This window comes from Toxorhynchites rutilus, chromosome 3 (genome assembly GCF_029784135.1).
Source record: "Toxorhynchites rutilus septentrionalis strain SRP chromosome 3, ASM2978413v1, whole genome shotgun sequence".
Taxonomy (NCBI): domain Eukaryota; kingdom Metazoa; phylum Arthropoda; class Insecta; order Diptera; family Culicidae; genus Toxorhynchites; species Toxorhynchites rutilus.
Genome location: NC_073746.1, coordinates 253,713,452 through 253,740,105, shown reverse-complemented (window position 1 = coordinate 253,740,105; position 26,654 = coordinate 253,713,452). Strand labels below are relative to the sequence as shown.

Below are 26,654 nucleotides of genomic sequence, written 5' to 3'. Positions count from 1 at the left end.
ATATCCAAAATACATATTTTTTTGTTTTTTTTTATTTTTTCATACAAAATAGAAGTCATGCAGAGAATTCAAAAAATGGGCCCAAGGTGGTAAAACTATTTTTAACAAACTTTGTGGAACATCGAATTTTTAGGAATTTTTGAAACTTCGAATTTTTGTATGTTAACAATCATTTTCAGCCACAAATTATGAATCCTGATGTGATTTAAAACAAAAAAGGTTATTATCAATCTCCTTCTAAATGTAACCATTCTCGAAATATTTAAAAAAATATTTCTAATTTATTGTCTTTTTATAGTAAATAATCCCTTTTAATATGTTTGTCGTGTTATACCGTCATGTTCATGAAATTTTTTGAGTTTGCTTATAATTTGCAACAACTTTTCCAAATATATCATCATGGTTCATTTTTTGACTCAAGCGTAACTTTTGAAAAGGGCGTATCGATTTGAGTAAGAGAAATCTTTGATAATTTATATCTCAAAAACTATGAGTCGTACCGAAATAGTGTCTTAGAAAGAATTATAGAGTATTGTTGGCTTAATTTTGAAAAAAATATACACTGAAAAGAAAAATGAGTACTTTTTTTTTATTTACAAAATAAAATTTTAATTTGCGATATCAAAAAATAAGTATTTTTTATATTTTTTTTCAATTTTTTCATATAAAATAGAAGTCATTTGGAAAATTAAAAAAATGGGCCCAAGATGGTAAAACTATTTTTGACGAACTTTGTGGAACATCGAATTTTTAGGAATTTTCGAGTTTTCTTCGAGTTTTTGTATGTTAGCAGTCATTTTTAATCACAAATTATGAATCCTGATGGTATTTAAAACAAAAAAGATCATTATCAATCTCCTTCTAAATGTAGACATTCTCGAGATATTTAAAAAAATATTTGTAATTTATTGTCTTTTTAATAGTAAATAGGCCTTTTTAAATATGTTTGTCGTGTTATACCATCATGTTCATGAAATTTTATGAACTTGCTTATTTTTTAATTTGCATTTTTTTAAATTTTCTACATGACTTCTTCTTCTTCTTCTTCAATGGCACTAACGTTCCTAGAGGAACTTCGCCGTCTCAACGTAGTATTACTTGCGTCATTTTTTTTATTAGTACTTAGTTGAGATTTCTATGCCAAATAACACGCCTTGAATGCATTCTGAGTGGCAAGCTCTAGAATACGCGTGATCACAGTGCAAGTCGGAGGAAATTTCTTTGACGAAAAATTCCCCCGATCAGAACGGGAATCGAACCCGAACACCCGGCATGTTAGTTATGACGTTAAATTTTAATTTGCGATATCATAAAATATGTATTTTTTTATATTTTTGTCAATTTTTTCATATAAAATAGAAGTCTACATGACTTCTATTTTATATGAAAAAATTGAAAAAAATATAAAAAAATACATATTTTATGATATCGCAAATTGAAATTTTATTTTGTAAATAAAAAAAAGAGTACTAGTTTTTCTTCTCAGTGTATATTTTTTTCAAATTAAGCCAACAATACTCTATAACTCTTTCTAACACACTATTTCGGTACGACTCATATTTTTTGAGATATAAATTATCAAAGATTTCTCTTACTCAAATCGATACGGCCTTTTCAAAAGTTACGCTTGAGTCAAAAAATGAACCATGATGATGTATTTGGAAAAGTTGTTGGAAATTATAAGCAAATTCATAAAATTTCATGAACATGACGGTATAACACGACAAACATATTTTTTTTCCAAAATATATATTTTTATCAAGGCTCATATGGCGTTAGCCTCACGGGGCCGGGAATCCAATACTTTGACAATTTTTCTTATTATCTATGTTAGTAATATGTAACCGATTACACGCGGTTGGCTCGAGGTTAGTATTACAAGTGTTTTCGTAATTGGGATGTTGTTGTCTCCAATGCTCTGTACGTGTGCCCGACACGGGATACTTCCTATTGGGATGCAGCTGACCATTAATCAGCAACGCCCCCCTAGTCTGTAACCCATATCTAGCGTGGTGCATCTTTCTCGACTCGAGGAATCCAGGATAGAATGGTCACTAGCCGGCGCAATAATCAGTTCGTGTAGAGTTGTCATGAGCGGTACAACCTTTGGCTCTTGTTGAATGTACAGTGGACTGCAAAACCTTTGGCCCGTGTATCTGTAAAGAGTGTGTGTATGTATTGCCGCGACTAAGTAAAAGTTTATCGATCGGATAGGAGGGATACGAAACGGGGACACAACGAAGGAAACATCATTAAACGTTGACATCGGCGTTTCTGAGGAACAGGTATAGATGAAGCAGAAGATCAGGATCACGGCTACCTAAGATATCCCGGACGGGGATATCCGATTGTCTGCCTTGTGCTCTCAGTGCTCTAGAGAGCTGAGAGCGAGCAGCATGGAACCGGATACACGACCAGACAACATGCTCGATGTCGTGGTAGCCATCGCCACAATCACAAAGATTGTTTGCTGCGAGCCCAATGCGATAGAGATGCGCGTTTAGGTTGTAGTGATTGGACATAAGCCGAGATATCACGCGAATGAAATCACGACCTACATTCAATCCCTTGAACCATGCACTCGTCGAGACCTTAGGGATAATCGTGTGTAACCAACGACCGAACTCATCTTCACTCCACAAGCGCTGCCAACTTACGAGTTTGTGCTGACGAGGAATGTGAATAAAATTCGTTATAAGCAATTTGCCTTTCAAAAGGTGTGCCTTCTGAAGCACCCACCTTAGCTAGCGAGTCCGCCTTCTCATTTCCCGGAATCGAGCAATGAGAGGGGACCCATGCTAAGGTAATCTTGAATAATTTTTCGACCAAAACACTCAATAGTCATCTTAGGAAATAAGATGAGCGTTTATCAACTTTCATTGAGCGGATTGCCTCTATTGAGCTGAGACTGTCTGAAAAAATAGCAGTGTTTCAATGATCCCGACAAACATATTAAAAGGGATTATTTACTATAAAAAAGACAATAAATTAGAAATATTTTTTTAAATATTTCGAGAATGGCTACATTAAGAAGGAGATTGATAATAACCTTTTTTGTTTTAAATCACATCAGGATTCATAATTTGTGGCTAAAAATGATTGTTAACATACAAAAATTCGAAGTTCCGAAAATTCCTAAAAATTCGATGTTCCACAAAGTTCGTCAAAAATAGTTTTATCATCTTGGGCCCATTTTTTAAATTTTCTGCATGACCTCTATCTTGTATGAAAAAATTTTAAAAAAAATTAAAAATTATAAAAAAGAGTACTAATTTTTTTTCTCAGTGTATATTTTTTTCATATTTAACCATCAATCTCTTTCTCTTTCTAAGACACTGTTTCGGTACGACTCATATTTTTGAGATATAAATTATCAAAGATTTCTCTTACTCAAATCGATACGCCCTTTTCAAAAGTTACGCTTGAGTCAAAAATTTCCCAATTGCTGTAGAAAACTCATATTTCCTCTAACCCAAACGGAATATACACTTTCATTCGAATCAAAAATACTCATGTTTCGTCATTTTGTCGATTTCATTTGGAATTACTTCTTATGCATATCGCTCTGTACTGATTAAGTTGGCCGATCAAACTATCGGCCATCAAAAGTCTGCAGTCTGCGGGGCTCTAAAGCGAAAAAAAAATGGGTGGGTTATATCTATGATATAACTGCAAGGTTGACGTGGGACTACTTTAGATTAGCAATCATTTCAGTGAGCAGAAGATATGAGGGCATATCCTTCAATGCAATCTTGAATAACCGAGCCAAAGCGTTATGTTCGTATCCGTTCTTGAAATCCGTGTTAGGAAAACACTTTTCGGAGTGCAAAAAAACATACGGGTTCAGAAGTACCTCCGGCTTGCATGAATCAACAACTTCAACTTCTACTTTTTATACTATAGAGGATTAATCCTGGAAGTTCATTCGCCTCTAGTGTCTGCACGATTTTCCCAGGTTCCTTAATTTTGAAGACCGTGTTAAGGAAACATATTCTAGTTTGCACAAAGGCAAGCGAGTACAAAAGTACTCGCAGTTTGCTTTTATTTGCAAAGCCGATTTCCCCAGACATCTTGGTTTTGAAGTTTGTGTTAGGCAAACACATTTCAGTCGGAACAAAAATACCCCCGACTTGTATGAATTTGCAATGCCAATTTCCTCAGACACCTTGGTTCTGAAGTCTGTGTTGGGGTAACACATTTCAGTCGAAACAAAAACACCCCCGATCTGTATGTATTTGTAATGCCAATTTCCTTACGCTCCATGGATTTGAAGTCTGTGTTAGGGAAACACATTTCAGTCGGAACAAAAATACCCCCGACTTTCATGTATTTGCAATGCCTATTTCTTCAATGCTGCTTGGTTTTGATTGCTGTGTTAGGAAAACCGAAAATCGGGCGATTCAAAACGAGGTAGTTAAGGCGTTTAGGTAACGCTTAACATTTTACAGTTTTTTAATTGTTTATCTAATGAAAAATAACATTTTATTAATTGCGATAGAAGCGTAGAAATATTTCCTATCAATTGATGCACAAATTTTTCCGATCCAGGAAGAAATGTTCGAGTTATAAGCATTCGGAATCTTTCATTTTTCCCAGCATGTTCTGTGTTTAGGTTTTCATTTTACCCCCCCATATACTCCGGTTAGACGTAGTCCCACGTCAAAACTTTGCTATCTAACGTCGTTTGCCGCGTGGTATAAAGAGAAAAAAATGAATCGATTTGAAATACTATAGTCCAGGAATGACCAAACGGTAGTTCAAGGGTGTTTATGCTAACCGCAATAAAACATACCAGTTGCAAGAGTAGATATTTCAACATAAAAAAAACCGTTTTAATATTTTCTTTCAAAATCTATGAAGAGACGAAGCAAGTGCAAAAATAGAGCTTATTTCATGCATATTCTGTGAATGCATTCTGAGGTGAAAAATTTGGCACGTCCGTTGTACTCGGTAGCAAAGTAGAAACGGGACTAGTTAGAGCGAGCATAATTGACCCATAGAACAATCATGATAGATTTTGATTTTTTAATAGATTTTAAATATATTTTTTTATAGAAATGTTTGATTATGTATGTAACAAACATCACTCATAGACCTTTCATCTTTCGAATTAAATGCTTTTTTGGTTTCCCTCAACTTCCCTCAATCACGATAACAATGTTTCTTAAATTCCAGAATCCATAGAAGGTTCCGTACCGGATTCATTCGAAGTGTTCAGTAACGTTGATGTACAAACCACTATGATCCTTTTATGTGTACGCCAGCGGTCCAACAAAATCTCCGGTGCAGGAATCGATTCCTCTTTGATAACATGCAGCATAAATTATATTCCCCCTTCTCCCACTTCCCTTTTGAAGAACTAGGTAAAGCACTGTGGTCATCTCACCAATCCAGTTCCTAGTTTTTCTTATTCCGCTCATTTCGCAATTCACTTTGCCAGCAAAGATATAGAAGCGCTCAAAATAGTTCAAATATTCTCACCGCACAGTATTCGGATCACAAATATGAATATGTAATGTAATTCGGCGAAATAATTCGGTTTCTTTGACATGCGTTAAAATTCTCTATCCCATTCCGTATTGACTGCTATTTGACTCATCGCTATTCATCCAAACATCGTTTTTTGCTAGTTTAGGCTTCATTCAGATCGATAGCAAAAGAGAAACGGAAACGGGGGGGACGCATTGCTTTGGCTGGCAGCGAGAGTATGTTCCTTCCACAGCTAAATCGTGACTAAATGGATTTTCGAGCGGGCACCGGGTTATATACAGGTTTGGTGATTTCAATAGCCTGTTTTCAACATAATTTGTAAGCAATTGAAACAAGTTATAGGATCAACAAGTAACAACATGGAATTGTAGTACATATACATTTTTAAAGTAACATGAATTTGTTTCATTTTTTACTATGGATTACTGTTGGTTTTCGAAGTCTATTATTATTTTATGTACAAATGTATGTACTTGTTATGTGTGTATTTTTGATTTCAAATTAATATATATAAAAATGCATTTTGAATGATAACCATGTTACATATTTCATAAATTTGGAGCCGATCCGGTTGAATTTATATGATTTTGTATTAAAATAATTGATTCCTTATACGGCTTTTCGCTACGCGGCCAAGTTTTTTAGAACGGATCTAGGCCGTAAAGCGAGGTGTGGGTGTACTTCATTCATTTTCTAATGACTTTTAATGCAGTCAACGTTGGTAGACCGCCGCCTAACATTTGAACAATTAAGTGCGATTCACATACAACATCCACGTCACGTTACGTTACGTCAGTTATTCTACCATGCAATTATAATGAAAACATTCACATACACCGGCAACGTAACGACCCGTCAGCATACGTTCAACGAAAACGACTGGCAGGATTTGTAGGAAAGAATAATTGACGGAGAGAAACGGTTCCTTGGGTTTTTGTATGGGCTTTGTGTCTCGGCTTTTGTTTTGATTTTGGTTGTACAGTAATTTACATCTTATTCTACATTTAGCCAATTGGACAGACCTGTGATGCAACACGTTTAATTGGACATTTTTACCTCTAATTAGACATTTTTGTAAACATTGAGTTCGGGGCCCAAACTATGGACGCACATTGAAAGTCCCCACCAGTCACGAATGTTCAATTGCCTCAAAAAAATTGCCTCCAATGCCAAAATCGCCTCCAATGTGACACTGAGTGGTGCCTCGGCATGTCGCATTATAAGTAACTTACTGTACTTTTTATGCCAACATATCTCTTAGGTCCCAATTTCGGAGTGTAAATCATTCGCGACTAGCTGAGAGAAATAGTCTATATATTATTATTATTATTGAATAAGGGTTGGACTACAGGTTTAAAGAATTTAAATAATTGAATTTAATGATTTTCATTGATTTCTTTCAAAATTTAGAACTGATTCTAGGCATGCTGATTCGAAAGAGGGCATTGCAATTGGAAATTGTTGTAGGTGGCAACACCATGTATAACAATAAATAAATCATTTGATTGATATTTGACGTGACGGTGCTGGTGGAAGCATTGACTGCATGTGTGAATCGGTGGAGACATTTACGGAACGTAGACGTTCTTCTCCGTAACGTTCTATGTGAATCGCACATTAGTCGCCCGTAATGCCCAAAAGTTTGGCCACCCCTGTTATAGTCGAACCAATCGCAAATTTTGATATCATTTTATGGGTCGTTAGAAAAAGTTAGAGGTAAATTCTTAAAACTAATAACAAATTTACCCAGAATGTCAAATTCAATTCTATTTCTATCTATTGATTAATAGTAAATTGTTAGTTTTTCCGATTTCATTATGATTTATCAACCTCTACAAATTTCTATAACTGCGCCGTCACATCAAAGCACGCAGCCGTTTCTGTAAGTCTATCTGCCCCTTCTGAAGTGGTTTTTCGACCTCCGCCTCTGTTCTACCATATGATTGTCAGAGTTGTTTACTCGTTGCGTTTCTTTCTGTTTCTATTCATAACATAACAAGTTTCTTTCTTCGCAGTTCTAAGCATATCATATGAGAGTTTTCATTCCGATTATTGTGTCTCCTATGCTTGTGCAATCGTAGTTCCCGTTGGCGTCTGAGAGTATAACTGATCGTTTCGGGATTCCGAGTATTCCATCGATAGTGTTGTTAAGACAGTGTTCTGAATTATGGCAGTTTATTTAATGCAGAAAAATATAATGTAAGTTGTGACTAGAGGATATTGGCAAGTGTTATAAAGTGTTCCATGGAGAAAACTACATAATGATTCCATGATGTAACTACAATAGAACTCAGTATGAAGCGATCTGCACTTCTTCGTAAACCTCAATCTAATCTTATTTCCTAGTAAACATGTGAGGGCGTCATTGACTTTCATTCATCAATAAGTCTGCTAGTCTGGGTGGAAGGTCGATTTCACGTTTTCCTTTGCTCATCGTTTACTCGCACGATGTAGCATTGTTTCAATGTTTGAGCATTCTGCCATTTGTCATTCGATTAGAAGCATATAGTTCGTTAACTGATATGATGTTCGTAATGTGAGATTTATCACACCATGTCGTACCATCTGAATTGAACATCAAACGTTGTATAATTAATTTTCGATCGTAGGTCTTCGGTACAGGTTTCATATTGCTAATTTAATCCTATTTTAAGATTTTTTTCAGTAAATAGATCCTTCAACTTCTTGAAGACAGTTCTAATGCATCTTGTTTTAGATTTATTGTTCTTTCTCATGATATCAAAAGTATGAGCACTATATTCTGATCACCGTTAAGTATCATCAACAGAGACAAACTTTTCACCTCTACGACACATCAATATTACTGGAATTACAAAACATACGACTTGAGGAACTGACTTTCATACACACGAAATGATTACAAATGTTCTTACATAGCAGCAAGACAGCAGCGTGCGTTTCTCTTATCATCCTACACTTTATGACCCGACGTTTGATGGATTGTAGAAATCACGCGACTAGAACTCGGGACGCCGGACTTTCGTTCTTTCACCCTACACGTGTGTGTCATCAATCGTATAGGCGCAGCTCCCCTATAATTTTTAGCCAAGGTCTTTTCCATTTATGAGAATGAGATGTACATACGCAACCGTTGACAGTTGGATATTCATTTTGCTGAGCGTCTGGGTTCTGCTTCGTGCATCAGTTGATTGTTATCAGTCGAATAAAACTAATCGTTGGAACACTCTCCGATCGGTCGATCCTGTTTACTTTAAACAGGTTACTCAACCTGGGGAGGAATGAGCATTTTGTTGTGTGCTGATCGTTATCTGGCGTGAAATGAACGTAGCCTGGAATTGGCTTGCTTTCTCTTATCACAGATTATCGCGGACGGTCAACTTCAAACCGGTCCCCAAGAAATGGCCGACCAAATGGACAGTAGTGAGGCGATCGATCTCCGGCCTTAAGAACAAAGAGCAGCCCTCTGAACAACAGCATATCGGTGGCCATCAGCAGAAAGGTAAATTTGTTAGAATTCACAGAAAGTGGAGTTGGAAGGCCGGAGCCGGTTGGACTATATTATCCGTTTTGGATTGGTGGTTACTAGCTGCAGGTGGTTGGCTGACATGGCGGGGCGTTTTTCTGCGCTGGACTCCGTTAGGTATTTGTATGATTGCTGCCGCACAATGGCACATACATAACCGTGACCTCGACAGAAAGGGCCTCCCTCGAACGGCGGCCTCATGGCAGGTGAGTGAGAGTTGTCAGGTATATCTGGTGGTTGTCAGTTCATGCTACCACTTTATCAGATCTGAAGAATTCATCAAATCAATATTCATAATTGAGTACATTTCAATTGCTGACGATCGCAGCCACTTTACTCATACAAATTCAAGACGTTATTGGTCTAATTTTATTTCATCAAAATTTCCATAGATGAAAATGTATTGCTCTTTGCCGCTCCGTGTGATGAGTCGATGCTGGGGCTGGCTCGCTGATTGTCGAGTGCCAACACCTGCCAGACCTCTAGTCTATGGGCTATACTCTACCGCCTTCGGTGTGAATATCGAGGAAGCAGCCTCATCGGATTTCAAGTGAGTGTTTCGCTTAGTTATTGCAGAATAATCCTTCGGGTCAACTTTTCCATTTATTTTTTACGAATTAAATAAAAATCATATGGTATTTCGGATCTGGTAGCACTAAATTAGCCATTAGTCAATTTTTCGAGAAAAAACTAGAGGTGGGTTATATCCTTGGTATAACCGCAAGGTGGACGTAGGACTTCTGTTGTCTTAGCAATCATTTGTTTGAAGTGCATTTGAAGCAATTCTCAATGAATAGATGAATGGGTATTTTGAAAATAGAAATTTGATATTTTGAATCTTGTAAATGTATGAGTGAATGAGTATAAGCATTTTTTCTGGGTTTCAAAAACGAGAGCGTTAGGTCACTTCATTCGAAAGGTAAAATGCCTATGAGTTATATGCTTCGAAAGCAAAACTATTGATAGAGACTAATGAACTGAAAAAAATTCAAGTCTCTATAATTCAAGACAACGGTTGGCAAAGCAAGATTGTCGTTCGCTTTGTGCATAACGTCGTCAAACAACTTGGGTGTAGTAAAGGAAAAATATCCAGTAAAAGAGACAATCACGCAAAACTGGTGTAAAGTTTATTGGCAGCTTCCTCATGTTTGCCCTATACATGATACATTTCTTATCACTTATTCTCGAATTCTTTCCTTTCCTTGTGTGTGACATAATTTGTATACCATTTCTAATACAAAATATCTGTCGTCTCCAATCAGTCTACATAAATGTTGTAATTTTAAGATATTTTGCATCAAAAAAAAATTTTTGAGAACCCCGATTTCCAGTAATTTTTCGGTTTTCAAAAAACTCAAATTTTTACGTCTACGACCAGGGTTGCCAACTATAATTTAAAAAAATCAGGGAGAATGAAAATAAAAATCAGGATAAATCAGGATAGCTCATATTCGGTTGTCCGAAAAGTTATTCTCGATTTTGGGAAAACAAAAAAACAAATCATTTTCAATCAGCTTATTATAACATAATTTTATATCCATAGTTCTGTTTCTCAATCTTTCACCATCTTTCACACAGCTTAAATATTCTATCCTCCCAAAACATGTTTGATTCCTCGTCGAAAACTGCTGCGAGCCATACTGGTGAGAAACAGGTTGCTTGGTAGTAGCTCATATTACAGAATCCATTCTAAATCCCACCAGAAACAGAGTATACCTTCCTTCTGGCGAAGACCGGACCGGTAAAAGAATTAGGATAGTTCATATCCTCGCATAAGCGGAAATGCTAGTGTTTCACCTGACTTTTTGATCGTTTATATTTTTTCTGAAAAACCTACAGCATCACTACAGTCAATTGCAGAGAAATGAATATTCAAATTTTCACTGAATTCATCATCCATGCTTTGGAATGAATCTTTGCTCAACAAATGAAGAAAGCATTTCAGCAGTGGAAGACTTGTTGATTTTTTTCTTAATTTTTATGATATTTAGTACGGTTATAGATATATTTACCATAGTCCCATCATTAAAGTTGATTCTATTTTGAATCAGACGAACCAATTATATATAAAATCTTTTTATATTGAATGTGGATTCAAAAAATTTCTCTTGAGTAATTTTACGCTCTAAATTAATAACTCTAGGAATACATCTACATACACATTATCCTCAATAAAGCAATGTTGTTCTTCAAACTTAATCTCGTTGTAATTTTATAAAGTCGTCAGGCAATCTGGTTTCATGAAATTTTCTAGCACTGTTTTGGAAAGTCACGAAACAATTGAGGGTAGAGATAAAAAAAAGTTAATGACAGCTTTGCGTCTAGGGAGTTTAACTTAATTTATGATATATACAAGTGCGAATCGGAGAATTATCAAGACAGAAAACTTTGGTATAGAAACCAGTATATTGATTACGAATAATGTAAAAAGTACAGAAATCAGGAAAAATCAGGATGATTTGAGTGTTCGTCAGGAAATTAGAAAGCGTGCTAAAAAGTCTGGGAAATCCTGAAAAATCAGGAAGGTTGGCATCTCTGTCTACGACACTAGTACGAATTCCGATTGAGCCAATATTTTGCATTGGGTATTTTATCGGGTAAATCAACATTTCGCACGAAGTTCCATATAAAAATACTAATAAGTAATGTTATTATATGGCACCCAAAACCATACGTTTTGTTTCGTATTGTGAAAAAAAGATTAAGTCCCAGAATGTCGATTTTTGACAAAAAAAAATTCGAGGTTATAGTGGATCTCGACGTTTCATACAATTTTAAGACATTTGACATCAAACATTTTTTTTGAAAACCCTGATTTCTTTTAGCTGATTGATTTTTTTGTTTTTTTTTTCAAGGTGGAGAACATTTTTATGTGGTAACTTTTTGAAATTCGAGATGACCATTTTCATTGGAACCTTATTCTGGATCTTACGCAGAACGACAACAAAAAATCCGAAATCGTTTGTCTTGGTGGTAACTACAACAATGAACACAGATCTCGCTTTTGGAAAATTTCTTCTTTCCATCTGGCTTGCAATGTGTTGTACTTTGGCGCCACTTTCAATTCTGAAACCGTGCACGAACTCGAAAAAAAAATCGTAAATGATAGATCGTAAAGTCCCCAACCACCAATAAGCTCAAAATACCTCTAAATCAACACAGGCTCTCCCCAAGCATACAAAAATCAGTTTGCATATAATATCATTCGGTTATCACTTTAGAATGCATCATATTGTAATAACTTTCAATAACTCTTTTGTGAAAGGTTTGGGATCCTGTAAAGCGCCAATGGATTCGTTTTTGTTCACACGATGTCGAATGTTTTGTCCTCATTTTGTGTGCTTGATCGATTATACGAAAGCGAAGGGTTACGTTGCTCGTTGCTGATGATATTCGTGGGCTTGAAGCCCCAGCAGAATGCAGACTTTTCATCGTCCAATGATCATTCCGCACTGCTGAAAAAGAAATGGTTGTATTGAGAAATGATTCATGATGATATTTAGCTCGATTAAACTTTATAAGCTATACATTGTCATTGATTTCAACGACTCTTTGAATAAGACTACAAAAAGGCTACAGATGGATCTGAATGTCTGTTTTCGGGATGAAGGAGAGAAGGATTTGGTAAATCGTTTCGCGAGATGCCACTGATCTTTCAAAATGGAGCTTGAGCTTGAGCTTGGGTAGACTGTACAATTTGTAGTTGCTCTCCGTGATTGACCTGAACCAGCGAAATTGCACAAAGAACACACTGAATGGTGCTTTGGGGTAGCAAACCATTCTAATTGTGCAAGTTTCGGTGATTCGAACTTTTATTAGTCAATAACGACGCCGGCCACATCCTTACAGTCACCAGGGAAAAGAAAGGAATCTTAGTATGATATTCGCCGCCCGAAGGCCAGAAGGGTAGCCTATAGCGTGGTTCCCTAGCGATTATCATGGAAGGGATAGTTATTAGTGAGGAGAGGTAAGAATCAGGATTCACTGAGCTAAGTGATGTGATTATGTAAACGCGAGCTATCACCACTCGACTGAATAAAATTTAGAAAATCGTAGGGAGAAATTATTTTTAGGTAACCTGAGAAGGTAAACCTGAACAATTGATTGGACCAGCTATATATTCTATTATTCATTGAGTTAATTTTCTTAATTCAGTAAACAAAATTAGTCTAGTTAACCTTGGGAATCCTGAGAAGGCAACCGGAGTAATTAAAAACAATCAGACCGGCAATATATCACGTTATTCATTACGCCTTTACAAAATAGCTTGCCTCTATCCGTCAGTCATCGCACAATAAATTATCATATGTTCTCCGATCCAAAATATACATGTAACTTTTTGCCAGAAATGGTGTTCTGTCTCTCGTGGGGAAACCTCAACGTTGAAAAGGCTTTTCCATTGATAATGAATGTTCTTATGAAAATATGTGAGAGGAAACGGTTGTGCTATGCGACAAGTTTATGATGCTATACAGGCAAACCTGTTTTTGTGCGGTCCCTTTTTGGGTGATTTCTCGTTTGTGCGACTCTTTGTGCGATTTTATTATGACATCGGGTCTTGAATCACACAAATTAATCGCACAAATAATAAAACCGCACCTAAACAGTTTCCCAAATGAAAAATCGTTCAAAACGCAACCGCACAAAAACAGATTTTCCTGTATTTCACTTTGGAAGGATAGCATTAATAAAAACGTTGAGCTAGTTATTTCAACTAGTTCGAAGCTCTCATTCTCTCTACCGTCATATGAATCAAAGTTAATGGAACGGCTACGGGATGCAAAAGTGAAATCTCTGGAGGTAAAACGAAGGAATCCGAAAGATTGCAAGATAAAGCATTTCGTTAAAATCGTAACAGTTTCATCAAATTGATCCGAACCAAAATGAAAATGTCTCATTATGTACTAGTATTTAAGATTCCTTCAAGATAACTTTGAACTGTATTAGTAAATAATTTTTTTAATCTTTTAAGACATTTCTCATTCACTTAATTAATTATTAAATTAAGAATCACAAACAATTCATTTATTGGAAAATATCGACAGATGTTATTTGATTTTTTTTGTTGAGATTAACTAAATATTTTAGGACCTACAGCAAAAGTTGGAGAATTTGATTACTAGTCTACATCTGGAATTTTTCTGAATAATTACTGGAAAATCAGGGAATATCAGGAATTTGTCGAATTTGTTTTTGAGTCGCCACCCTGTATAACGATGGCCTATGCACATCAGCTCTACTTCGCGGTTAGATAATGTGTTAGATTTTCGGAAAGTAACAGCCGAATTCATTTCAATCAACTGATGGTAGAATCACAAGGGGAGTGGCTTACAATATAATTCTTTGCTTGTATTCTAATTATATTCCGCTGTTACTCTGGTAGCTCCTTTTGGTCGGAACCATTTGAGGAGCACAAATTGGACCAATCAAAACGATACACATAGCGCGTTATTAGAAGGAATCGCTCAGAGAGTCTTTAACAGGTATGAGGCTCGATTCATAAAGCCTTTTAGTTTCTCGATAATTGAGATTATGTGGAGCAGGCCAAAATGGTGTTCAATTAAAAAAAAACAAAATTAACAAAAAAAAATTTTTTTCGAGATGACAGTAGTTTTTGACGTTTCATGCAATTTTCAGACTTTAGGCATCAAACATTTTTTTCGAAAACCCCGATTTCCTTCACTCCCCCCTTGAGTGATTTTTCGATTCTCAAAAAATCAAACTTTGACCGCTTTGCGCCACTCTCCCTTAAGGTGAAGGTGGAAGGAAGCCTTTGTAGTAGTACAGGTAAAACCACGTGTAAAAATGGGGTAATATTGTTTGTGGGAGAAGAGCAATTTGCTTCGTTTGTTTTGATTTTTGAACGTAAATAGATCAATTCACTTATCAGACTGTGTTTCACTGACACGAGTCTTAGAATACATTTGAAAAAAATAACAATTCAATACTAAAGTGAAATGTATGAACGATGTGTTTCAGTGAACCATTGCAAATATAAATATATATAGGAGGTGTATTTGCATATGAAGTAAAATTCTAATTATATGCGAGCGTAACATGAGCAAACACATGCGAACGCCCCACTCTTTTGGTATTAACAAGTCCTTCCGCACAGTAACTCGATGTTGATAATTCCTTAATATTTTCCTTCGTTGATCGTATTGTTTTTACAAATTCACGTTGGATTTTGATTGAATGTAATACTTTTCCGTTTACTATTTTTGAAAGCAGATGCAGCCGTGGCAATGCTCCGAGCTCTGCAATACAATTTTCTTAACCAATGTTAAAGTTGCTAAAACGTTCATCATAGACCCATTAAACGTAAAAATAATAATTGTATTGATATCAACACAATTTTATTTCATTTATTTTCATGACATGAAACGCTATGACTCAGGAATAACATTTTATTGAGTGGTTTTCATAGCTGTTTCGATGATGTGGTCTGGTATCAGTGTCGAAAGAATAACGCTGCTTTCACCAATTCAAACAAAACCATTGCGGAAAATTGAAAATTGAAAATTTAACTTTAGAGCACTAGCTCGAGTTTTCCGACGTTTTTCACTATACAGTGCGACGGCAGATGAAAATTTAATATCTTGTGAGTAATCGATTAGAGTTTGGTTGATGAGAAGTGTGCGAAAACGATCGTTTTCTTCACACTGCTCCGCAAAATCATAGATTTTGTGGAGCATTGTGAGCTTTTGTGGCTTTCACCTTCACCTTAAGTCCTAATCAGCTGATATTCTGCATAGTGTTTTGTTTTAGGTGGTGGACATTTTTTATTTGGTAACTTGGGAAATTCGTGATGACCATTTTCATTGGCACCCTAATACACATACTCTTTATAGATACACAGGCCGAAGCTTGTGCAGGCCACTGATCTTTCAACAAGAGCCAAAGATTGTACATGACATCTCTACACGAGCTGAAGATTGTGCCGGCCAGTGACAATTCTATTCTGGATTCTTCGAGTCATGAGAGACATACACACATCGCCTAGCGGTCTAGGCGACAGATATGTCGGACGGTCAAAAAAACACCAAGCGACGATGTCCTCCTCCCAACAGCCACAAAAGAACTGCCTCTACTTTATTCTATTTTTGTTAGCCTCTCAAGTTTGGGAAATCTATTTCCTGTTAAGAACAAAACGAAGTACCGATCCGCAAACAAGGATCGCGCGGGAAGATGTATTTATTTATTCGGGATTGACCCGACCCTATCATAAACTGACTCACATGATCCGCAATAAGGAACGTGCGTTAAGGATGTATTTTTTTAGGCTTAAGCCTTTTGATAATTTTGGACAAATAAATACCCGTCTGTTTTTATGTGAGGTTTCTGCACCATATCAGGGCACAGACTAGGAGGGCGTCGCTGATTAATGTTCAGTTGCACCCCAATAGGAAGTATCCCGTGTCGGCCGCACGTACAATGTTATACTAACCTCGAGCCAACCGCGAGTAATCGGTTACATATTACTAACATAGTCGTAAGGCGAAAATTTAATATATAATAAAATATTGAACTCCCGGCCCCGTCAGGCTAACGCCTTATGAGCCTTAATAATATATATATATATATATATATATATATATATATATATATATATATATATATATATTTTGCATAGAATAAATGCCGCCAACATACAAATGAAGAGAGCGTAATTTTTAGGAAGAAATATCGATAACTTTTAGTAGAGAGATATAGACAAGTTCTGCATCGCAAAATGTTTGTATTAGTAAGCTCTGGAAGTCTTTCGAAGACAGTTTGTATGTAGAATTTGAAATCATGGTGACCATGATGCACCTTAGATAAAAAGCGCTATATCGGTTATTTCCAGAGATAGAAAAAAACTTTGTTCTACAAAGATGTCTTAAATAACTGAGGCTACAACATTGTCGAACTATGTGTACCTCTATCTATAAAGATAAGAAAGTTATATTTTTTCATTTCATCGACAATTTTGATCACCCTATTTTTTGACAACATAAAAATGAGTGCTCTATCATATGTAATAACTTTGTCGAAAACGGTTTTTGTCTAGCGAATAACTGTCGAGCTCTAAATGCTATTTTCCACTTAAATGCACCTCGTGGACCATGGTACAATGTAACGCTCTCGTTTTCGAAACTTTTAACTTACACCCCAGTATAGGAAACGAAAGACGTGAAAAACAAAGTCCTACGTCAAAAAAATGCTAGGTCATGAACGTTGATTATGCGTTTATCTTACACTTATTGGTTTTTCAGAATATGATAAGGTAGTATGAGTTTGATTTCAATTATCCTCGATATCCGGTGTTGGTTTGTTGGATCGCTTTGTACTTCGTATCGCCTCAAATATTATCATGTTCTTCTCTTTTCAAAGAAGAAATCATACGTACTAAACAATATGTTTGTATTTTTATTGCTACACAAATCACTACACAAAAAACATAGATCAAAAAGTTTTTTTCGAATAATCCCTGAAATATAATAGAAGAGTGTTGAAGATAAAAAATGTTGTACAATAGATCACAAAAAAAATGTTTAGATTCCAAATTGTTTGGCTTCGATCTAACATTATAACCAGCTTCTGTTAAATGTCCAGAAATTTGTCCCTAACTACTCTTATACAATCTATGGATTTGCATTGGATCGTAGCGTGTTCTGATATTGGATTATCCATTGCAGAAATTATCGAAGCTTGGCTGAGTTCTTCACTCGTTCCCTGAAGGATGACGTGCGTTTCATCGATCCTCACAGTTGCGTCGTATCGCCTTGCGACGGAAGGGTCCTGCATTTCGGTTTAGCAACTAACAGCCAAATTGAACAGGTGAGTTTTTTAGAAATCGTTCATCATAATAAGTGGTAGTAGTGCTGGAACGAAATTGCTCTCCTCCAGGTGAAAGGCGTCTCCTACAGCTTGGAAGAGTTCCTCGGACCACCCACATGGTGTGAGTCTGAATGCTCCGGGTATGTCGATAAAGTGAAGAAGAAATCCCCCGACAGTATGCTGTATCAGTGTATAATCTATTTGGCACCGGGCGATTATCACCGTTTCCATTCTCCGACCGAGTGGAAACCGGAAATCAGGCGGCATTTTTCCGGTGAATTGCTGTCCGTCAGTCCTAAGATTGCAGGATGGATGCCCGGTTTGTTTTGCCTGAACGAGCGGGCGCTTTACGTCGGCAAATGGATGCACGGATTCTTCAGCTTCACCGCGGTTGGTAAGTGTGATTCAAAGATCAGACGAGTTCACATTCGGTGTTATTCTGTTATTGCACGTGGACACGTGGTTGATTATGAACGATAATTTGAGTTTGAAATCTATGCTTAAAATTACTACAACGAACCTTTTGTAATGAATTGTTCGCTTCTGTACTTATTGTTTCCTATTTGAACTTGAAAAAAGTATTTGATTTAATTTTTTAAATTTGTATTAATAGAATGGTTCTCCGATATTCTTTCGAAGTACTTTTTCTTAACAAGTCCATTTCTCTTTTTGAATCCTCAAAAAGTTGAAATTTCTGGAAATCTGTTGTCTTCTGTTGTTTTAGTTCACTCGAACAAAAAAATCACAATAAATTATATCAGGTTGGAGGAAAATGAAAACCAACAAAACAAATTCATTAAATTCAACGGATGGTGACTGGGGATGAGAAATGAGTCACATACGACAAAATTGCGATCGTGGTCAAAGCGTGATAAAGCAGCTTAAACGGTGGCCAAATCAGAACTAACGGCCGAAAGGATTTTACTGTATATTTGATGGGATTTAAAAGGAATCGCTTCCGTATGATCAAACATTAAATTTAGATCTCTACTGTCATCAATTGGAACGTTTGAAGCTAGCGATTGACCAGAAAGGGCCAGAATTGGCTAACAGAAGAGGTGTTGTGTTCCATCAGGACAACGCAAGGCCACACACGTCTGTAAAGATTGTCCAGAATCTCCGGGAGCTTGGTTGGGAAGTTTTAATGTACTCACCGTCCTGACTTGGAACCAAGCGATTACCACCTTTTGCTCGCATTGCAAAACTTCCTGAGTGGTAAGGAATTGAGATCAAGAGAAGATTGTGAAAATCAATTACTAGAGTTTCTCGTTAATAATATTTGACCCAAAAAGGACAATCCGAAACATCTTAAATAAAGTGTCAAATTCACGAATAAAAGCACCTGTTTTTATTCATTCTCGACGAAGAACCACGGAATTATATTATTCAATCCGCTTGTTTTTCACTTTGGATATTATTTTAGAATGCATCGAAATTTTTGATATAAATTAGTTCTTAGTTATTTAGTTATTTTTACTAATTCAGTAGTACAAATTTTCATTTGAAATATGAACAATGAAGAGAATCGTCGAAGGCTTTCAGCGCTATTCGGTTATTTGGTTCCGTCCTCACTTTACGATTGAACTGCGCTGCCAACTCGCACCAGAATTTCTCATTCCCACTCAGATATCGATCACATACTATAAACACCATTGCTTCTATATTCCGCTTGAGGCGGAATATAGCCCCAGGATATGCAACCGTAAGGTTTTCCTACTGGGATTTGAAAGCATACTTCCATAAAAGATACGTTGTATTTAAATAAGTGCAATTTATGTCCGTTTTCCAAAACTCTGGATATTTTCCATATTGAAGCGGGAGGCGATCTGGCGTAGTGGTAACATCCATACCTCTCACGCATAGATCACGTGTTCAATTCTCACTCCCGACATTCTTCCAAAAATGACAGTAAAAGCGACGAACTAAGCAAAATGTGTTGAAAGGCACTATAATAGAGAGAAAAAAACGCCGGCCGGAACCCCAGAGGTAACGGAAACTGCTGTGGAAGATACATGGTTACGACATCATGAGGCCAACAGCAGATGATGAGAAATAGAAGCGTTCATATAGCTTATGCAAGAATCGACAATGATATATTATATCGAAAGCTTTGCTGAAATCAATTAGCAGTGAAGCCGCCTTATCCTTCCTGTCAAAATAAGTCCAGTAATATCGTCTTAAACAAGAAGCAACGCAGTTTTTACACTATGACCACGCCGGAAACCCGCTTGGTCATCATTTAGTAGATTCATCAATGTAAAATAGGTACTGATTTGTTACTTCAGTACCTTCTCCAAAACCTTACACAAAACACTCAACCAGCTGATAGGGTGGAGGTATTCGACAGAGTTTAGGTGTTTCTTCTTCGTCAGAGGAATTATTTTGGCGCACTTCCAAGCCGCCGGGAATGTCGATGTCTTAATGATCATATTGTAGAGGTGCACAATGTGATAGATGATAAGCGGAAGAATTATTTTAAGAATTTTTGTGGGAATCTCGTCAGTTCCAAAAGCATTTGACTTGCAATTTGTTGGAAAGAGAATCTACCGACAGGTTGGGGTCTTCGTGTTTCATAACTGTCGGCATTGTCGATAGTGAATTGACCGGCAAAATGATGATTTCTCATTTTTGGATCGAAAGAACAATCTTCTTGATCTTGCACCTTCGTATTACCAAGGTTCGTTGTTGAGCCAGCAACTACAATATTTCTGTCGATGTGCTCCGATTTGACACGTCGAACCAGAGCATTTGTTCTATTTCTCAGCTGCGTATATATTTGCTTTTTTCCATCCTTATATTCCATGGGAGCAGTCCTCCAGTCACTATAAGCCATGTCTCTCTCTACGATTGCCTTGTGTACAGCATCGTTAAACCAGGTATTGTAATGCTGGCGATGTCGTAGTCCGTAGTGGGATACACGAGTCATGGACCGCCATAATACTACTGTTGAAGTATTCAGTAAGTTGATTGACGTCGTTAATATTGCGGAAGACGTTCCAATTTGTTCCCTTGATGCTATCTCGCAGTGAGTTTGGGTCGAAATTTACATAGTCGCGGTAGGTTTTCACGGAATGTTGATCAATAGCACAAGTGTTAATGTTACACGAGCAGAAAATGAGATCGTGTTTAGACAGGCCAGGCACCAACACTTGTTGAAAGGTGGTTACTACATCTGGTCGGTTAGTGACAAGCAAGTCCAGTTGAGTGCAGCCTTCATCATAGAAAAGAGTTGGCACGGTGCCTATTACAGTCATGGAATACGTTGTGAATACCTCTTCTAAGCGTTATTTTCTACTACTTCTTCGTAACCAATCGGTGTTGAGATCTCCGGTAAGCACGCAATGCTCATAAGTTGATAATAAGGCTGCCAATTCACACTGCATGAAAGTTGAAACATCATTATCCGGTGGGTTGTAGATCGCGGTGACCAATATTACAGCACCGCTGATTTTAAGCTCCACAGCCAAGCATTCCGTTCTGCATATCGACGAAGCCGTCACATTCGTTGAGTAAATCGTTTTGGAAAGGATATTTTCACGAATATAGATAGCAATTCCACCACCCCATTTATACGTCCGATTGTTCCGTACGAGATGGTAACCAGATATAGAAATGGCATGGTCAGGAATGGAATTATTTAACAATGTTTCCGAGAAGCAAGCGATGGATATCTTGGAGTCATACAACATTAGTTTGACTTCTTCGAACTTACAGAACCGCCGTGCACAAAGACTTTGAACGTTGGCATGGCATATGTTGAACTTGTTAGCCTTGAGTATGGTGTTCATAACAACTCTGGGGATCGTGTGTTGTGAGAGTGTGTGATTACTTAAGGATGACATCAGGTAACGTGAGGGAAACAATGCACATGGATAGGCTGCTTACTAATGATAGTCCCCATATTTCACATACAGTTCCAATATACAAACATTTTTCTTTAGTACAAATTACATACAATCTCCACTTTAACAAACAATAAGAAGCATACATGTAGCTCTACCTAATTCAAATTCGCATTAATTGATCGATAGATGAAACTGACAGGTACGGACTATCAGCATCTTTCTTTATGTGTACAATTCCTAGTTTGGTCAAGACTGCGACCAGTATATTTTCTCGACGCAACTTCAATGCAGCACGCTTTATTGTCCTCGCATTCACAGTCGAGTTCTCGTTGATATAGATGCGATGATCCGATGAAATTCCGATGTGCCGCAGCTTTAAATTACGCTTAGCCAAGTACTTCGAGTAAAATTCATCCCTTAAGCATGTTATAGAGAATTGCAGTAGGATAAAACATTCATTGTCGTCAGAGAGATTCCTCGAGTGTAGACGTTTACAGTGTATGTGAGGCACCTTGTCATTATCGAAGCCAATTTCTTTCGCAACACAACGTAGATTTTCGTTGGTGATATACGGGATACCTGCTGCAATCAATTCTGCTCTGTTCTCCAAACGCTGGACACTCTCAGTAGCATTATAGACTCCAGTGTTGAGTACCTTGTGCTCATTATCACATGAAGTTTTCAGTGAGCTGAAGTTCTGCTCCATCGCCATAATCTGCTTCTGAAGATCTTCTTTGATATCATTAAGTTTCGAGTTAAGCTCAGCTTTCGAAGCATCTATAAGCTGGTTTGTTTCGTCGAAACGTTTAGAGAGCATTGAGACTGCGCTTTCCAAGGTGCATCCAGAGCTACCTGCCGGACAGGCAAAGAACTTCTGGCTTCTAGTTGACATCGTTGTTTACGTAATAGAATGTCACAGTAGACCGTAATAGGACAATGGATAAGTGCTGTCAATTGTATTGAAAACTCTTTCAGCGTTCTTCCAGCATTCGATGATCAATATTTTATATCGCAGCATAAATGTCACAGAAGCACATATTAGAAAGTATAAAACTTTTTAATGTCCACACGTTATTTGAACTGCATAATTAATGCAATTTGATTCTACGGAAACAACGTAGTGCACTTATAATACTGTTTGTTAGCAGCAGTTTATTCGCGCTTGTTGTGTGCTACAGGCATTGTTGCTAGAGAGCGTATTGTTAGTTCGATTATGTCGCTTTCCAAACTTTTTTTGTATCATATATCGAGGTGCTGCTCTCCACCATTTCTCGAGAGTTCAGCTGTAACAAAAATCTCTTTAGCCGCCATTGGATTAAACGATAACTCTCTTCATTTGTTTCATTGCGAAGAAATTTTCTAATGATACAGATGATGTACTGAAAACTAGAAAATAAAATAAGTAAAAATAACTTTTCAAGTTAAATGGTTGCATTGTGATTAAACATAATAATAAAACAGAAAATGTACTAAAAGCTAAACAATAATTAGACAAGTAGCATTTAGCAGGTATCACCAGTGTTGCCACACGAACAGATTTATCTGGAAAGGTACAGATTTTTTCGCTATTTCTGTACGATACAGAGTACAGATTTTCGTCGAAAAGTACAGATTGGTACAGATTTTTTCCGCATGTGAAATTTTTACATTTGAACAAAGCAACATTAAGATACATGTCGACTTTTACGCCGCAGTATCGCTTGGTGCGGCTGATCATAAAAGTATTTACAATGCAATAATCGATCAGTTTCATTAGGACGGAATTTCTTACAAGTATCGTTTGAAAGGATTCGCATCGGACGGTGCGACCGCGATAATGGGGGTTTCGAATTCCGTAATGCGCTTGATAAAAATCGATTGCCCAGATCTAGTAGTCGTCAAATGTGCATGTCATTCACTGGTTTTGTGTGCTAGTTATGCAGGTGAGAAAATTCCTGACTATCTTGAGCATTTTTGAGGGACATATATATCTATATATCCAATAGCGCAAAAAGGACTGAAGAGTTCGAGGCAATTCAGGAAAAATGAATTTGAGGCGTTTCCACGGTTCCACGATGGGAATATACAAGATCTGGAGAATGAATTCCGTATCCTAATCGTAAAATTACTTTGTAAGGAAATCACAGATTCAGAAGACGAGCACGTACATGATTGTTGGACAAAAATTAGATGCCTAAAAAGAATTGACGGTTCGCTCGCATTTTCGGCGCTGAGATGCCATGTTTGCAACGTTCTCACTATGCCTCACTCCTCGCAACTGTGGAACGAAATTTTTTCTGAATATTATCAGAACAAAAATAAGCTTCGAAATCGGCTCAGCAATGATACGATCAACGCTATTTTGAGATCAAAGGATTTGGTCAAACATCGTGGTGGCAGCTCGAAACTTTCTATAATGATAGTATGCAGTCTAGATTCAGAAACCGATGTATAAGCATCATCAAACACAAGAATGACTCGCAAATGTAAATGCAGCATTTGTAGTAAATAAATGAGTATTTTTTCATGCTAATAAAATAGATTTTTTTCTACAACGAATATATTCGATGGTAAAGATTTTTGGAAAAAAAAGTACAGATGAGAAAGATTTTGAACCCCTCTGGCACAGATTTAAATGTGGCAACACTGGGTATCACAACCCTTCCTACATTAATCTAAAGACTAAAATAAAATCGTGCGGCACGTCGGATTTCCATTTTCACATATAGTGATTTCACCATAGTTCGTGCAAGTTCGAAAAGAAAATCCCGGTCTATGAACTCGATTGTGTGTGACGTTTTGAGACTGTGAAACGGAAAGTTTGACCATCGCCACATGCAAAACCAGTGGGTCTTTTCAAGCGGAACCCGAAGTTGTAATCGAGGGAAGCGGTGAAGATGGCAAACATTTCGCAACCATACGCCCAAAAAGCGAAGAAAATGATTAAATTAAGAAGTTTTAAGGCTCAGACTGTTTCTGGGCAGAAATTTCATACCTTGGTTGGCCGGAAAAATGTTAAATCCAGGCGGAATTCCCCAAAAAGTTCCTTGCAATATGCAGTTGTGATCTGAAAAGCAAAACTTCTGTCGCTTCTGCGACCATGATTTAGCTAATTTCTCAGGATGAGTGCCTACGGAAGAGACTATTCACTTTTTTGGAACTGCATGAGGTGGATTGCATATTCTGGCTGGTTTAGCTAGCTCACACTGTTCAAATTCCACCAAGCAGTGGTATAGCGAAAATGATGTTACAGTAGTTGCCAAGGTAAGTCCGACCAATGCTCCGGAACTAAGACCAGTTGTTGAATACTGGTCAATTATAAAGATCATACTGAAAAAAAAGGATGGGAAACTGTAAATTAACTGAAGGATTTCAAACAATGGTCTTATATTAATCATAATATCTGTTAAATTGAACATTAAATTTGAAATCCCAATGAGATTTTCGTGTACGGGTGTTTGCTTCTTCATCCTTTATATGCTAATAACTGTGTTATTTATAAACCAACTCAAAAAAAGCTCACTAGAACTGTCTGCCCTGCTATCCTCCCTTCAAAGGCGCAACCAACGTTGGATCAGTGCAAATTTACATCGACGAGAAGCTGAAAACAAACAAATGGGTGGGTTTGGAGGTCGGTACGCATCGCTGCAGAGAATACGATGAGGTGACGCTTCCAGAGGATACCTTCTTGGAAAGAGGACAATTGCTGGGGCAGTTCAATATGGGCAGCACAATCGTGCTTATTTTTGAAGCACCACATGATTTCAAGTGAGTGAAAACGGTTGACAATAGTCCGATAAGCGTGAAACTAAATATACTATTTACAGATTCAATCTTCACACCGGACAAGTGGTGCGGATGGGGCAGCGTATCGGTTGTGTGAATGAGGAAAACAGTGAAAAATCTAGCAAAACGAAAAATTCTACCAAAGTTTTATAAAAATAACTATAACATCAGTCGATAATATAGATATTCGTTTTGATTATAAAATTTTATAAGCGTTAGTAATTATATGATACTTCGGCCAGCAATATGCTGAATGATTGACTTTCGCGTATTATACCGGTAACGATCCTGCTGAAATATCCTGATAACAATACACAACACAAGTTTGCGCTCATCGTAGTACATATTGTACATGTATTGAAAGACAAATAATAAACAAAGTTTTTGTTTGTAATGATTTTTAATAAGACAACCCTATGTTTCCATCGTGCTCATTTCAATCAATTTTTTTATATAATTTCACTGTTTTCCCCCTAGAGTTCACCTCATCAATTTTTCTTCTAGTTTCGTAAGTCTAGGTTTTCCTCATAGAGCAATTCCAAATGAAATCGACAAATGACAAAACATGAGTATTTTTGATTCGAATGAAAGTGTGTATTTCGTTTGGGTTAGAGGAAATATGAGTTTTCCACAGCAATTGGGAATTTTTTGACTCAAGCGTAACTCTTGAAAAGGGAGTATCGATTTGAGTAAGAGAAATCTTTGATAATTTAATTTATATCTCACAAAATATGAGTCGTACCGAAATAGTGTGTTAGAAAGAGTTATAGAGTTTTGTTAGCTTAATTTGAACAAAATATACACTGAGAAGAAAAATTAGTACTTTTTTAAATTACAAAATAAAATTTTAATTTGCGTTTGATATTGATAAATATGTATTTTATATCATATTTATATTTTTTTCAATTTTTTCATATAAAATAGAAGTCATGTAGAAAATTTAAAAAATGGGCCCAAGGTGGTAAAACTATTTTTGACGAAATTCGTGGAACATCAAATTTTTAGGAATTTTCGAAACTTCGAGTTTTTGTATGTTAGCAATCATTCTTAGCCACAATATATGAATTCTGATGTGATTTAAAACAAAAAAGGTTATTATCAATCTCCTTCTAAATGCAACCGTTCTCGAGATATTTAAAAAAATATTCTTAATTTATAACCTTTTTTTATAGTAAATAATCTCTTTTAATATGTTTGTCGTGTTATACCGTCATGTTTATGAAATTTTA

General features: G+C 36.7%; 1 protein-coding gene across 3 annotated transcripts; it reads left to right on the top strand.

The window, feature by feature from the left end:
* Positions 1–7,463: 7,463 nt before the first annotated feature.
* On the top strand, positions 7,464–25,819 carry LOC129776654 (phosphatidylserine decarboxylase proenzyme, mitochondrial). 3 transcript variants are annotated; one of them, XM_055782420.1, is made up of 7 exons: positions 7,464–7,689; positions 8,832–9,201; positions 9,388–9,545; positions 17,674–17,815; positions 17,885–18,209; positions 25,197–25,407; positions 25,467–25,819. In XM_055782420.1, the coding sequence occupies exons 1-7, from the start codon at positions 7,658–7,660 to the stop codon at positions 25,576–25,578; spliced, it is 1,350 nt and encodes a 449-aa protein (XP_055638395.1). In that variant the 5' UTR covers positions 7,464–7,657; the 3' UTR covers positions 25,579–25,819. The 3 variants fall into 3 exon arrangements, with proteins under 3 accessions (XP_055638395.1, XP_055638396.1, XP_055638394.1); XM_055782421.1 differs by lacking the exon at positions 7,464–7,689 and having other exon boundaries at positions 8,644–8,971; positions 9,059–9,201; XM_055782419.1 differs by lacking the exon at positions 7,464–7,689 and having other exon boundaries at positions 8,644–9,201.
* Positions 25,820–26,654: the final 835 nt, after the last annotated feature.

Coding starts and splice junctions, on each gene's coding strand:
- LOC129776654 (XM_055782419.1), top strand. CDS start 8,791: ATGAACGTAGCCTGGAATTGGCTTGCTTTCTCTTATCACAGATTATCG. Junction 9,546..17,673: donor GCAGCCTCATCGGATTTCAA/GTGAGTGTTTCG, acceptor TATCCATTGCAG/AAATTATCGAAGCTTGGCTG. Junction 25,408..25,466: donor GAAGCACCACATGATTTCAA/GTGAGTGAAAAC, acceptor TACTATTTACAG/ATTCAATCTTCACACCGGAC.